Source organism: Hippopotamus amphibius, chromosome 8, assembly GCF_030028045.1.
Source record: "Hippopotamus amphibius kiboko isolate mHipAmp2 chromosome 8, mHipAmp2.hap2, whole genome shotgun sequence".
In the NCBI taxonomy this organism is placed as follows: Eukaryota; Metazoa; Chordata; class Mammalia; order Artiodactyla; family Hippopotamidae; genus Hippopotamus; species Hippopotamus amphibius.
Genome location: NC_080193.1, coordinates 27310091 through 27324214, shown reverse-complemented (window position 1 = coordinate 27324214; position 14124 = coordinate 27310091). Strand labels below are relative to the sequence as shown.

The window sequence follows — 14124 nt, the reverse complement described above, 5'->3', positions numbered from 1 at the left end:
AGGACAGCCTCCTCGCACAGACCAGGGAGCCGCCAAGGCCTCTCCCTCCACCTGCCCACACGGATATTTTATTCGATCCCAGGTGTTTCCAAAGCACTTGAAAGTCTGAGCTCGAACCTCCCCTGGAGCCAGGGGTCCCGAAGTCAGCCACGTGTGCCCCAGAGGCTGTCCTGGCCACCCCTCGGGCGTGCCCCTCACACCCTGTTCAGTTCTCGCCTCCCGCCCACCATGCAGCCACTCAGCCAACCTCACAGTCCCTGGGAAGGGCCCTCTTATCCCATCTCCCCAGTGGACGACCAGGACCCAACCACAGGAAACGGGAAGCTGCCCAGGGACCAGCATGGCTGTGGGGCAGGTCCCCAACCTGCCACAGTGAGGAGCTACAGAGAGCAAAGGACGCTGAGTTCAGACAAGACCGGGGGAACCAAATGTTGTGTGATTTATAAAATTGTTTTTTTACATAACAGTATTTTTCAAGACAAGTATGAAGCTTCAGGCCTGTGCAGCACTGCCCCCTAGTGTCCCCACACAAGGCCATGGTGGCCTCTAGCTCACTGGACACTCCTGGTGCCAGGCTGCCCAGGACCCTCGAGACCCCCCCATCCCTCACACCAGGCAAGGCCTGTGCCCCAGGGACAAGGCAATTTCCAGGTCAGTAACGACCTCCCTGGTTCTCTCGGGAGGACAAGTGAAAGGCAGTAGGGCCGTGCAGTGTGCTGCTACCAACGGGACACTCAGGGCACCCTAGGACCCCAGGCCAGCGAGGGGGGGGCCTGGAGACCAAACTGGCTGAACTATTCCTTGCTGTGACTCCAAGGGTGCCCGCTGGGAGCTCACACCCTGCTCCCCTTGGGCGGGGGTGCAGGTGGGACAGGGTATGCCAGCAAGGTGGCATGGACAGGAGGCTCCTGGGGGCAGTGAGGGTCTCTCCCTGCTGGGTTTATGCCCCCCCAATACTTCTATCAGTCCCTGTCAAGCGTGAGCCAGCATCAGTCACGTGCTTGACTAAACAGGTCTTTTAAAGGAAGTAGGGTCACTGCCATAGACAGAAAACCAGACATCTTTGGTAGAAAAGGAGCCTCAAGGAAATAACCACCCTGGAAACACAACCAGGCACTGGCTGGGCCTTGGCTGCAGCAGCCACTCTCCTCAGGGGGTGGAGGGATGAGCCGGCCCTGCCAGTAACTCCCTCCATGGGGCAGACGCCCCTGGGACTCACTGCAGTGCTGGGGACAAAGGTGACCTCAGCAGGGTCTGGCCGGGCACAGGGAGCTTGTGCCCCTCCCTGTGCTCCCCGGAGACTGACCAGGGCAGAGAGCCCCTTCTGTCCCTCCCGGGGCTGCCCTGGTGGGAGTGCGGCCTGTCCCGTGTCAGGAGGCACAAGGGACGCCGAGGCCGTGGGGGGCTCTGGGGGGCAGAGAATCTCAGGGGCTGAGAGAAGCCACAAGCCAGCACGCTTGTAACTGAGGTTCTGGGGGCAGGGGCTGCTCCCCACAGAAACGCCCACCTCACCCCTCCCCACCAGGCCCCAGAGAAGGAAGGGGCCCCTGGGCAGAACCCAGCTAGGCCAGCAGCATGGTGGACCGGGGCGGGGGGGTCGCGGGCAGAGGGGAGAGCACCCTGCGAGCACTCCGACCCCAGCCCCACGGGCACAGGTGGAGGATCTGTGCCTCCCTGGACCCCTGCCCACCAGCCCACCCCAGCAGCTCCCCTACAAAACCATCCATGGGGGAGCAGGGCACACAGTCAGCTCAGCGTGAAGTGCTGGGCGCAGAGATCGTCCCGCTGGCCCAGCAGGCCCTGGGCTGGGATGAACTCCAGCGGCACCGACTCAGGCCCCTTTTTCTTCAGGTCCCGCTCGAAGATCTGCAAGGCAGGGTTGGATGGCCAGTCAGCCGCATGGTGTCCCCACCACTCTGGCCCTGCAGCCCTGTGGCCCCGTGGCCTCACCTCGAAGGCGCTGAGCTCCAGAAGCGGCGCAATGCTGACCTCGGGCACGGACAGCGCCTGGTTGATAGTGCTGGCAGCCTTGGACACCTCAGGGTGGTAATGCTGCTGAAGGGCCTGAGGGGCATGTGGGATGTCACCGCCCCTCCTGGGGCAAAGCGAGAGGCGCAGGAAGCACTGAGTGGGGGATGTCCCGCCACTCCAACAGCCCAGGAAGGGGACAGGGTGGTAACTCCAGAGAGAAACAAAGGCTCCCCCGGGGAACCAAAGCGATGGGGCAAGACGGGATCCCTGGAGACCCGGCAGAGCTGCTGGCAGGGGCATGCAGGTGGGCTGGGTGGGTGGCCGAGGGGGAGTGCCCAGGTGGGGTGGCTGCAGGAAGCCGAGGGCGTGACCCGGCGGGCAGGGCGCCCTCACCTGCAGCTCCCACAGGGAGCTCTCCAGGGCTCGGCTCTGGGCGGGATCCTCCTCTTGGGGGTCGTAGGGGTCGGCATCTAGCTCTAGGAACAAGACCCAGACTCTGGTCTGCCACCTGCCCCCACGTGCTGGCCGCTGGGCCGGCCACCCCCGGGCCTCTGACCGCACTCACCAGGGCCCCTGGGGCGGTGCACGAGGACGCGGCAGGCCGGGTGTCTGCGCAGCAGGTTGCAAATAAAGGGCAGGACCATAAGCAGGGCCTCAGGGGGCGCCGTCAGGGCCAGGCGGGCCAGGCGCTTGGCGAAGGCAGCCACCAAGTAGGCAGGCAGGTGCCTGGGTGGGTGGGTAGGTGGGCGTGAGACCCCGGTGCCCCCCACGCCAGCCCCCACTTCCCTTCCTGGTCTGAGACTGCAACCCCACGGGGATTGGGGAGGGGGGCACCAGGCAGCCCTACTGCTCTGAGCCAGGCCAGGTGTCTCCTATCCCCACCCCACCCCCCACACTCACGAGGACGACAGGAAGAGGTCGGCCAGGTGGAAGAAGCGGGCCCGGTACTTGACATGGAAGACAGATGGGTCGAGGAGGCCATACAGCTTTCGGTAGAAATCAGGGTACTCCCTGGGTACGGGGGCACGTGTGGGGGTAAAGCCACAGAATGGATCAGAACCCCAGCCCAAGTCACGGATGAACAAGCAGAGCTGAAAAGCCCACAGGTCCCCAGGCAGGCACTCACAGATTGTGCTTGTGAATCAGGATGAAAAGCCCATTCAAGGCCAGGAGGCTGATGGCTCCACCTGAAGACAAACACACAGCTGTGGAACCCCAGCCCAACAGCATCCCCACCCCTGGGACAGGTCCAGCAAAGCCAGAGGCCATCCGCCAGGTGGCGGGTGGGAGGAAACTCCCAGCACACACGTTGCTGACCCCAGTCACAGCCCCGCCGGCTGCAAGGCTCCAGCACAGAGTCCCCCCCCACTGGGGCCTGCCAGGCGTGCGCTGCTCACCGATGTCGTAGGCACGGGTGAGGAAGTCGATCATGAGGCTGGGCTGCGCCAGGTGGGGCAGGATGGAGTCGTGCATGATCACCAGCACCTTCTTGTAGATGCGGAGCGGCAGCTGCGGACAGGAAGCAGCCGGTCAGGGTGCGGCCCGCCCCGCTCCGAGAGCCACACCCCGGAGCCCAGCCCCGGGGTCCCTCCCCGACCCCTACCTGGTGCTTGAGGAAACCGAGCCACATCTGCTGAAAGGCCTTCCTGTGCTCCTGTGGGGAAGAGGCAGCGGTCGAGGCGCCCCATGCTCCCAACCCTGCCCCAGCCTCCTCTGCCTGCTCTAAGCAGGAGCCAGAACCTAAGAAACCCCAGAGAGACAAAATCTCTCTCGCAACCACAGGCCCCATGTCCACAGCCGCACTGGCAACGACACTCAGCCCCCGAGAAGTCTGGGCAGGCTGCCTCTGACCTCCAGGAACCTTGCCTGGGCCCTTGAACCCTCGGGCCCTCCTGTGACCGCAGTGGTTGCCAAGGCTAGGAAGGAGGCACTGGCCCAGGATCAGGTGGTTGCCACCCACCCATCCAGGACGTCTCACCTTCAGATGAACGACCTTCCACTTGTCTGATAGTTCTGCAAAGAAGGTGAGGGGTCACCAACGTGCGACAAGGCCGGGCCCCTGCCCACTTGCCCTCCCACCCCCGACACTCACCCGCATGCTTCACGTAGAAGCTGGAGGAAGCGCTCTCCTGACGGGGCAGGCTCACGGAGGACAGCAGTGTGAAAGCGTTGTTCCAAAAAGTGAGGGGCACCTGCCGGAGGCCTGGCCTGAGCACCTGGACGCCACATGCCCACTGCCCACCCCTCACCCCTGCCCGGGATCCAGGCAGCTCACCTCGGGGTGCCCGTCAGTGGCCCGGGCCACAGCATCCGCAGCGGCCTGCATCGTGTGGTAGCGGATGTCATCGTGTTCCAGGTACTCCCGGAACTGGGAGAGGAGCAGGGAGCGGTCCTCTTCCAGAGAGAGCAGGCCTCCCACCACCAACTGGGTGGGGGGAGGACACACAAGGTGGTGAGCGCGCCCCAGGGGTGGAGCTCACAGAGTCTAGGGGGGCTGTCAGAGTCCCCCCAAACCACACAACCCACAGACTGCCGGGGAGATGCCAAAGCGGGCAGCCTGGGCCTCACCTTGAAGAGCTGGCGGGGGAACAGATAGTTGCCTTCCCACTTGGGCTTCTCCAGGGGGTGTTTGCCCTCCAGCTGCACAAACTTCATAAGTGTGCTGAGGGCCAGCTCCTAGAATGAGGGGTGGCAAAGGGACCACGTGGCTCCCACCATGCATCAACCCCTGCGGACAGGCCCACAGAGCTCCCCTGGCACTCAGGCCTGAATGCCTGCAAAATAACACTCCTGTGAGTCAGGTGACAGGATGAACCCACAACCCAGGAAACCAGCTGCAAAAAGAGAGAGCATCCTTATCTAGACGGATACCTGCAGCCACAGCCCCAGACTCTGCCAAACACCCAGACTCACCTTGACCTGAAAGGAGGGGTGAGCCAAGAGCTCCCCCAGGCGGTTGCAGCAGCTATGGTACCGGTGCCGCATCCACACCTTGTACTTGCGAGTGGCCCCCTGGGACCCTGCAGGCAGGGCAGGGTGGTCAGCCCACACCGATGCCAGGCTGGGCCCAGCCCCACTCTGCCCCTGCGCTCTACTCGACCCAACCAGAGAACAAGTGGAAACAGTCACTGTGGTTCCAGACCTAGGGTGAGACTGGCACCTTCCCCTAGGCAGGGTCCTCTCTCTTCACACCAAGACCCAGACATCCCAAGGACTAAGACACATAAACCTCAACCTTTGTGGTACTAATAGCCAATGATACACAGCATTAAATCCCCCAAGAGGCACAAACCAAAACAAAGTCACACCCCACCCAGCCTTTACTTAAACCTGTCTTCAAAGCCTGTATTACCCACCCTTCCCCCAAACACAATCTCCAGATCCCACCAAACTGCATGGCCTGTGATGGAGTTTTGGGGGGCTCATCCCATGTTAGCAAGATCTCCTTTCCACGCTGTCAGAGATTTGGCCCTCCTGGACACTCACCTGCCGTGACCATGTCCTCAGAGGGCAGCTGGCCCACAAACAGCTCTCCGCGGGCCAGCAGGGCCCCGAAAAGTCGGCTGCATGCGTGCACCGCTTCCTGGATCTCCTCCTGGTCCTCAGACTGCGGGGAGATGCCGGTCGCAGGGTGCCCCGCCAGGAATGTGGCTCCTGCCCCTTTTCCCGACCCGGACCCCAGCCCCATCTCACCCCACCCTTGATCCCGGCGTGACCCACCAATCCCACCTCTGCCAAACCCCCCACAGTACCCTCCAACCTAGGAGCCCTACGAGGCTAGAGAAACCCTCAGTATGGTCCTGAACTCCGCTTTGCAATTATCTGCCCATATCCGAGCCCAAGCCCCACTTCGAGCCCGAGGAGGCCCCCATTCCGACCTCCAACTCCGGGACCCGACGGCCGCCACACCCAACGGGCCCCCACCTGCAGCACGGCCAGGATGTCGAACACGGCGTTGGCCTCGCCGCGGCTCGCCAGCACCGCCTCTACCAGGCGGCCCAGCGCCCGGCGTGCGCCCCCGGGGCCGGCTTCCCGCTCCATGCCGCCGCCCCACGCGGGAGAGACCGAAGCCGCCGCTCCACCGCTCCGCCGCCCGGCGCGCCACTGACGTCACCACGGACGTCGCCGCCGGCGCCCGCTGACGTCAGCGCCCCGCCCCCTCTGTCGTCGCTGCGCGCGGGGCCGGTGGGGCGCGGGGCGGTCGTCATGGCGCTGTTCCACGTGGCCCGGTACGCGGGCCCCGAGGCGGCTGGGGCGGAGGCCGAGGCCGGGGCGGACGGCCGGGCTCGCGCGCTGCTAGAGCGGCTGCGGTGCCGGGCCCGAGAGCGGCAGCTGCTGAAGCAGCCGCCGCAACAAGAGCCCGCGGAGGCCGCGCAGACCGCGCAGGCGGCGGGGAAGCGGCGGCGGCGGCGGCCGCGCCGAACGCGGAGGCATGAGGGTCCCGGGGCGTCGGGGAGCCCGCACGCGCCCCCCAGCAAGCGGCGGAAGGCGGACGAAGAGGACGCGGGCGCAGGTGGGGCCTCGCGCGGCGGGGCGGGGCGGGGCGGGCCCTGGGACTCGGGGCCGCGTGGGGCTGACGCGCCGCCCCGGCCCCGCTTCTGCGGCGCAGAAAGCAGCGAGGAGGCGCCGGCGGAGAACAGCGTGGGCGCGGGAGCCTCGGGGTCGCCGGAGGGCCCGGGCGCACCGCCCCCTGAAGAGGCCTCTGGGCCTCCAGCCCACGCCCTAGTGCTCGGGGGCTTCGGGAAGAGCAAAGCGCCAAAGGTGAGCGGCTCCGGGGAGGCTGCAGCGGTGGGACAGCTTGGAGGATGCTGCTTGCGCCTGGTGGGTGTCTGGTTGTGTTCAGTGAGTGAATACCTGAGCAGGTTAACGACTGATGTCTTAGCTGTCGTGTCGGCGATAACTATTAATGGTTTGAATTCTGTGCAAGCTCAGGGTTGTAAGCTTCAATTCTAAGAGGCTTTTTTTCCCCCTAAACGAGCAGATTGGTTTGGTTTCTGTGCTGCTGTCACAGAGATCTGTCTAAGCAGCTTTGCTTCCTTGCTGCACACTGGAGGAGGGTCCGCTGTGTTCACCAAGTTAGTGAACAAAATGGGAGATTCTGCCGGGTTCTTGGGCGAGGTGCAGGTTTTTCTTAACATGAGAGATTCGAGTAAAGAAATACTGGGTGTTTGGAGGGTGACAATCACCATGAAGAATAAGAGAGGCTTGGCAGAGTGTATGTGAGGAGCTCCACTTTGAGTTGGGATCAGAAGACAGGGATCAGCTAGTTAAGATGAGGTGGGGTGGGAGGGAGGGCAGGGAAGTGTGTGCCAGACAGCGGGCCGGTGAGGCAAGGCCCTGAGGTAGCAATGAGCTTGATGTGTAAAAAGAACAGAGAGGATTGTGTGGTTGGGGTAGAGCCAGTGATAGGAAACGAAGCTGCAGGCAGGAGAGCGCCAGGTCACGGGGGCCTGGCAGGTGTAGTTCTGAGCACGGATGTTATTGTAGGTGCAAAGGTAAGTCCTTGGGCAGTTTGGCTCAGGGAGTGGCACGTTTTGGTGTATGTTTTTCAGTCCTCTTAAAGGCTATGTGGAGAGTGATTTGTGGGGTTGAGGAAAAGCAGGGAGAAGTTAGAGAGCTTGCCTCTTTCTTGCAGCCTCTTCGGCTTGAGTATTTTGAGTCCCTGGATTCCGGAGCCTTGCTCTGCTGGCCTGGCGGGCTCTGGAGTATCCACCTGGCCTTTTTCTCCTGCCCCTTGTGATAGGTCCAGCCTTTCCTGCCAGTGTGGTTGGCTGAGCCAAGCTGCGTTGGAAAGGATGTCACTGAAGGCCTGGTGCCTATCGAGGACATCCCTGAAGTCCACCCAGACCTACAGAAGAAGTTGCGGGCACAGGGCATCTTGTCCTACTTCCCAGGTGCTGCAGCCCTGGGCAGGTGGATGGGGGGCGGGGGTGGAGCAGGGTTTCCTTCCAGAGCCACTTCTCCCATAGCCACGCAAGGCCATCGCTCAGCAGCTGCCAACATGGGCAGCCCCTGTACCAGTCCGGTGCCAGGTGTGGTCTGGGTCTCAGCATCTTCAGCCTCTTGATGCCCTGGTGCTGACCTCGAGCGAGAGCCCGGCCTGGAGGTCGCAGACACGGAAGAGGCTATTTCTGGCCCAGGCTTCTGTGCTGATCCTGGGCATCCCTGCACAGACATGACGAGCCTCTCGCCCTTCCTCGTCCAGTGCAGGCAGCAGTGATTCCCGCTCTCCTGGAGAGCACAGCCAACGGGTTCCTGGTGAGCAGAGGCGGCTACCGGCCTAGCGACCTCTGTGTTTCTGCCCCGACGGGCAGCGGGAAAACCCTGGCCTTCGTCATCCCTGTGGTGCAGGTGAGCGTAAGGACCCTTTATCTTCTGGGCCGGTCTGTGGGTGGGGAGTGGCTCCGCTGACACAGGTGGCTGTCCTTCCCGCGCAGGCCCTGCTGTGGCGAGCCGTGTGCCAGGTTCGTGCCCTGGTGGTGCTGCCCACCAAGGAGCTGGCTCAGCAGGTAGGTGGACCCCACGCCTAGAGATCAGACCCAGGGTCTTCGTCACGGCAGCATGGGGCCTCAGGTCATGCTGGTGACGCCTGCTCTTCCTCCAGGTGAGCAAAGTGTTCAACGTGTACACGGACGCTACCCCTCTGCAGGTCGCCCTGGTCACTGGGCAGAAATCGCTGGCCAAGGAGCAGGAGAGCCTCGTGCAGAAGACGTAGGTCCCGCTGGGCTGTGGGCTCCTCAGGGAGGCGGGCCCGCTTCATGCGGCCATGTTGGCCCCAGGAGAGCGGGAGCATTGCCGTCCACAGGGTCCCCACATTGGAGGGGTCAGTGCAGGGTGGCCCTGCTGAGCCATCCTCCGTTCCACAGAGCAGACGGCTTCCGCTGCCTGGCCGACGTCGTGGTGGCCACCCCCGGCCGCCTGGTGGACCACGTCGACCAGACCCCAGGATTCAGCCTCCAGCACCTCCGCTTCCTGGTAGGTCGCCCGCGTGGAGGGAGGCCTGGGCCCAGAGCCGAGGCTGACCTCGGCCCCTGACTCCTGCAGGTCATTGACGAGGCTGACCGCATGATAGACAGCATGCACCAGTCCTGGCTGCCGCGGGTGGTGGCCGCGGCCTTTCCCAGTGAGGGCACCAAGGACCCCTTTGCTCTACTCCAGAGAACGCAGCCCCGGGCTGTGACTGCAGCCAGGTACCCAGCTCTGCTCTGCTCTGTGCCCAATGGGGCCGCCCTGAGCCGGTCCCCTCCACTGTCCTGCATCTGAGATGCTCTCCCCAGGCTGGGGTGGGCTGGTTGGGCTGTTCTGCCTTCTCAGCACCCTCTTCCCTTTCAGCGTCTCCTGTCCCCAGATGCCACTGCAGAAACTGCTCTTCTCGGCCACGCTGACCCAGAACCCCGAAAAGCTGCAGCAGCTTGGCCTCTACCAGCCCCGGCTCTTCTCCACGGGGGCGGCGCACGGGGGCCCCAGAGACCCCGACGTTGACAGGGACGGGGACTCGGGTGGGAAGTACACCTTCCCCGCGGGGCTCACGGTGCGCAGGGCACTTGGGGGTGGGGAGGGGGTGCATCTAGGCACCCAGGCTGTGGCCAACCCTCCGCTGTCCCCTGCAGCATCACTACGTGCCCTGCACTCTCCGCTTCAAGCCGTTGGTTGTCCTGCACTTGATCCTGGAAATGAATTTCTCTAGGGTCCTCTGTTTCACCAACTCCCGAGAGAACTCCCACAGGTAAGGCCTGACTGCACAGGGCAGTGGCAGGAGGGAAGTGGAGGTGATTCTGGCTCCGGCCCACCCGGCTCCGGCTTCTCCCACCCAGGTTGTTCCTGCTCGTCCAGGCTTTCGGGGGTGTGACCGTGGCCGAGTTCTCCTCCCGCTACGGGCCTGGCCAGAGGAAGATGATCCTGAAGCAGTTTGAGCAGGGAAAGATCCAGCTGTGAGTGCTTGGAGAGTCAGGCCGGGTCCTGCTCTGGAGAGGGGCACTCACTCCAGGTGTCAGCCTGGGTTCCTGGGGGCTCCTTGCACAGGAAATTTGCCTCCCGACTTCATGGCGGGGCCCCCAGCAGGCCGAGAAGGGGGGAGGTGGTGTCCCTGCTCCCGGCCTCAGGCAGGGCCCACAGCCCTCGTGTTCCGACAGCCTCATCAGCACTGACGCCACAGCCCGCGGCATCGACGTGCAGGGCGTGCAGCTGGTGGTGAACTACGATGCCCCCCAGTACCTGCGGACCTATGTGCACCGGTGCGAGACTGGCCCTGGGTCTGGGTAGGGGGTGGCCTGGGGGGAAACCATGGTCCTAACAGAGCCGTGAGGCGCTGGGGGCCACCGCTCTGGAGGTAGCTGTGCTTGGTTTCAGGGTTGGAAGAACCGCCCGTGCCGGAAAATCTGGACAGGCCTTCACGCTTCTCCTCAAGGTGCAGGTTAGTCTGCGTGGTCTAAGCGGGAGGCCAGGGTTCAGGCTCTCCCTGGGGGCCGCCTGGGGCGGGAGTCAAGAACCTCTTCCCCTCATGTGCTTCCCTCCAGGAGAGGAGATTCCTCCGGATGCTGGAGGAAGGCGGGGTGCCCAGGCTGGAGCGGCACAACACCCCCAGTGAGCACCTGCAGCCGCTGGTCCCGCGGTACGAGGAGGCCTTGTCCCAGCTGGAGAGGGCCGTCAAGGTGAGAGGCTGCGGGCTCGTCTCCGGGAAAGCGAGGTGGAGGGAGGAGATGGGCAGGGGAGGCCCACAGCCCGGGAGCGAGCATGGGGCATCTCTGCCCTCGGGGGTGGAGAGGCAGGGCCACCACAGGGAGTGAGGGGAAGGTGGCACCTGCCAACCCCCATCTCCCCTCCTGCAGGAGGAGCGGAAGCAGAAGGCGGCCTAGGCCAGGGCTCCGGACAGACTGGTAAGGGGTCCTTCCCTCCTGGTGGGGTAGCCGCCTCCTTCCTGGAAATGTCTTGAGCACCAACTGCCAGGCGTGTGAGCAGCAGGCGGGGATTCCTCGGCTAAAGGAGCCTCAGTCCCCAAGCACGCTGCTGCCTCGGGCCAGGTCCGCTGGACACAAGGCTCCGGCCCAGGCCTGAGACCGTCAAGGGGGCACAAGGTCAGCCTCCGGTCCGGTGGTTTTTCTGGAAACAAGGTTCTAGTGAAACCGTTCACACTCACCTGGAACTGACAGGGTGGCATCTGCCACATGTTTGGCTGTAAGTTGGGGATCAGCCTTGAGGTTCCTTCAGGAATTTAGTTCTCACAACGTGAGCCACCGCCCTGCGTGAGAGAGGTGGCCCTGGGCCCCTCACTGTCACGTGGGGTGAACACGGCCACTCAGTAGCTGCTCCCCACAAGGCGTTGCAGAGACCAAAGGACGCGCTGTGTGGTTGTCCTGGCTGTTCTTCATGACTAATCACCGCGTGTGTGAGGCAAGTGTCCGGGAAACGGGCTTCAGGATGCTGACCGCCGTCTCTGAGAAAGCCTCATTTCCAAGACTCACGTGCTGACAAAGTCTTAAAAAAACAGAAATGAACCGCGGCTCCTCGTCTCTGCCTGGACATGGGTCACTTGTGTCGGCAGAGTGACGACCCCGAGTCCTGGTGTCCCGTGTGCTCACTGCCGCCTGGTGGACGTCGCAGGGTGGAGTGGGCTGCTTACAGGGGAGCACGCGGACTGGGACTCGGGCCACACCAGCCCGGACCCCTCAGGGCTATAAACCACTCCGCGTGCAGAACCCGCTTGCGATTCAGCCCAGGCTTTGCACGGGACCCAGGGGGACGGCGCAGCCATGACCTGTGAGAGGTGGCTTCCCATCTCCGTGCAGACCGAGGCCGGGCCTGGCGTGTTGAGCCTGGAGCTTCCTGGTGTGGACACAGCACAGCATGGACCCAGGCCCTCGGCTGCCCCACGTGGTTGCGCTCCAGCGTCAGGATGCGCCGTGCTCCCAAGGGATGCGCCCCCTCGGCTGGGCAGCCCGGGGCCTGTTGCTTGCCTGAGGTCAGGGAGGCAGTGGTCACCACCTGCGGCTGAGCTGCTTTCTGCGGAGAGTCACCGCAGGGCCTGCTGTGCGGCCGTGGTCAGGTCCTGTGTCGGGGTCGCGGTTACAGAAGGCTCAGAGCCTGCTCTCACCTCCCTGGGGGGCTGGGACCCAGCTGTGCAGGTGGTGGGGGAGGGGTGCAGCCACTGCTGAAAGAGAAGCCTCTGCGTCGCTTGTCAGGAAGCCTCGGGTCAGATGCAACCCGTGTATTGAAACACAGTGCCTGGAGTTACCAAAATCTTGCTTGTGATCAATAAACAGCCCCCGCTGACTGGATCTAGCTTTTGGTCACAGGAGGTAAGGTTGGCTGGACTTGCCTTCCAGGGGGTGGCACAGGCGCACCGCAGGTCCTCTCCCCAGCGAAACAACGGTGACTGGCAGAAATCACCGCAACAACAGCCACCTGACGTCTGGAAATTGTCGTTGAAGGCAGACAGTGAATGGAGAAGCCTTTCTCTAAGAAGATCCAAACAAAGGCCCCCTGTGTTTGAGCCCTGCGCCCCATCCCCCGCCCAACATGGTGGATGCGCGTCCCTTCCCCACCGTGGGTTCCACCAACAGGTCATCAAAAGGCACTCAGTGTTGCTGGTCACGCGGAAAGTGCGCATCGGACACAGGGACGTGCCACCTCCCACAGCGGCGAGGGGGGACCGCACAGGTGTGTGGACGTAGGGGAGGGCCCCCTCATGCTGGCACTGCTGGTGGGTGTGACACGTCCACCGTGCAGCTGCTGTGTGACCCCAGTCCCACACCTGGGCCCTCGCTCAAGAGAATGAAAGTGTGTCCACACGGCACAGTGTCCCTAACAGCTAGGAAGTAGAAACATCCCAAGTGTCCATCACTGGACTTGGTAGGGAGGGGCGGGTGAGGGGAGTGGCAGGTAGTGGTGTGGGATTTCTTCTGGGCACGATGGAAAAGTTCTGAAGTTGAAAGTGAATTGTCTAGTCTGGGGATCATATCAATAAAGCATCTATTTCCAAAAAAAAAAAATAGTAAACACAGTGCCCGCCTGGGGTGATAGGATTGCTATAATACCAGGCTGCCTCCTCAGCCTGCTTTTTCTTTGCATTCAGACACATTTGTGCCAGAAGACAGGAAGAGGCTCAGGCAGGTGACTAAGGACAACAGCTGAGCCTTTCGAGTTTTGCAGTCAATGCCAGCAGAACAAAGAATTCCAGTAACACATATACTATATATTGTCAGGTAGGACTTCCTAGGTGGCACAGTGGTTAAGAATCCCCCTGCAGTAATCCCACTACTGGGCATATACCCAAAGAAAACCATAATCCCAAAAGAAACTTGTACCATAATGTTTATTGCAGCACTATTCACAATAGCCAGGACATGGAAGCAACCTAAATGCCCATCAACAAATGAATGGATAAAGAAGATGTGGCATATATACAGAATGGAATATTACTCAGCTATAAAAAGGGATGAGATGGAGCTGTACGTAATGAGGTGGATAGAACTACAATCTGTCATACAGAGTGAAGTAAGTCAGAAAGAGAAGGACAAATATTGTATGCTAACTCACATATACGGAATCTAAAAATGGTACTGATGAACTCAGTGACAAGAACAAGGATGCAGATACAGAGAATGGACTGGAGAACTCGAGGTATGGGAGGGGGCGGGGGGTGAAGGGGAAACTGAGACGAAGCGAGAGAGTAGCACAGACATATATATACTACCAACTGTAAAATAGTCAGTGGGAAGTTGTATAACAAAGGGAGTCCAACTCGAGAATGGAAGATGCCTTAGAGGACTGGGGCGGGGGGGGGGGGGGACTCGAGGGGGAGGGGAGTCAAGGAAGGGAGGGAATACGGGGATATGTGTATAAAAACAGATGATTGAACTTGGTGTACCCCCAAAAAATGAAATTAAAAAAAAAAATCCCCCTGCCAATGCGGGGGACACGGGTTCGATCCCTGCTCCAGGAAGATCCCACGTGCTGCAGAGCAACTAAGCCCGTGCGCCACAACTATTGAGCCTGCGCTCTAGAGCCCGAGAGCCACCACATTGAGCCCTTGTGCTGCAACTACTGAGCCCACGTGCCTAGAGCCCGTGCGCCACAACCAGAGAAGCCACTGCAATGAGGAGCCCATGCACCACAATGAAGAGTAGCCCCAGCTTACCACAACTAGAGAAAGCC

The 14124-nt window shown here is 62.0% G+C and overlaps 2 protein-coding genes across 6 annotated transcripts; one reads left to right on the top strand and one right to left on the bottom strand.

The window, feature by feature from the left end:
• Nucleotides 1–397: 397 nt before the first annotated feature.
• On the bottom strand, nt 398–6028 carry NOC4L (nucleolar complex associated 4 homolog). Of its 3 annotated transcripts, none has more exons than XM_057746262.1 (15): nt 5896–6028; nt 5458–5578; nt 4885–4991; nt 4540–4647; nt 4247–4396; nt 4064–4163; nt 3950–3984; nt 3575–3625; nt 3369–3480; nt 3098–3158; nt 2872–2982; nt 2537–2697; nt 2365–2447; nt 1951–2064; nt 398–1866 (listed from the first exon to the last, which is right to left on the bottom strand). In XM_057746262.1, the coding sequence occupies exons 1-15, from the start codon at nt 6010–6012 to the stop codon at nt 1747–1749; spliced, it is 1551 nt and encodes a 516-aa protein (XP_057602245.1). In that variant the 5' UTR covers nt 6013–6028; the 3' UTR covers nt 398–1746. The 3 variants fall into 3 exon arrangements, with proteins under 3 accessions (XP_057602245.1, XP_057602247.1, XP_057602246.1); XM_057746264.1 differs by having other exon boundaries at nt 5850–5999; XM_057746263.1 differs by lacking the exon at nt 398–1866 and having other exon boundaries at nt 1973–2095.
• Nucleotides 6022–13650, top strand: DDX51 (DEAD-box helicase 51). 3 transcript variants are annotated; one of them, XM_057746259.1, is made up of 15 exons: nt 6022–6732; nt 7715–7865; nt 8177–8322; nt 8409–8480; nt 8576–8682; nt 8838–8946; nt 9016–9161; nt 9304–9502; nt 9582–9697; nt 9786–9902; nt 10104–10205; nt 10321–10384; nt 10488–10622; nt 10800–10847; nt 12294–13650. In XM_057746259.1, exons 1-14 carry the CDS (start codon nt 6178–6180, stop codon nt 10824–10826), a joined length of 2046 nt encoding a protein of 681 aa, XP_057602242.1. In that variant the 5' UTR covers nt 6022–6177; the 3' UTR covers nt 10827–10847; nt 12294–13650. The 3 variants fall into 3 exon arrangements, with proteins under 3 accessions (XP_057602242.1, XP_057602241.1, XP_057602243.1); XM_057746258.1 differs by having other exon boundaries at nt 11288–13647; XM_057746260.1 differs by having other exon boundaries at nt 6022–6484; nt 6581–6792; nt 10800–13646.
• Nucleotides 13651–14124: the final 474 nt, after the last annotated feature.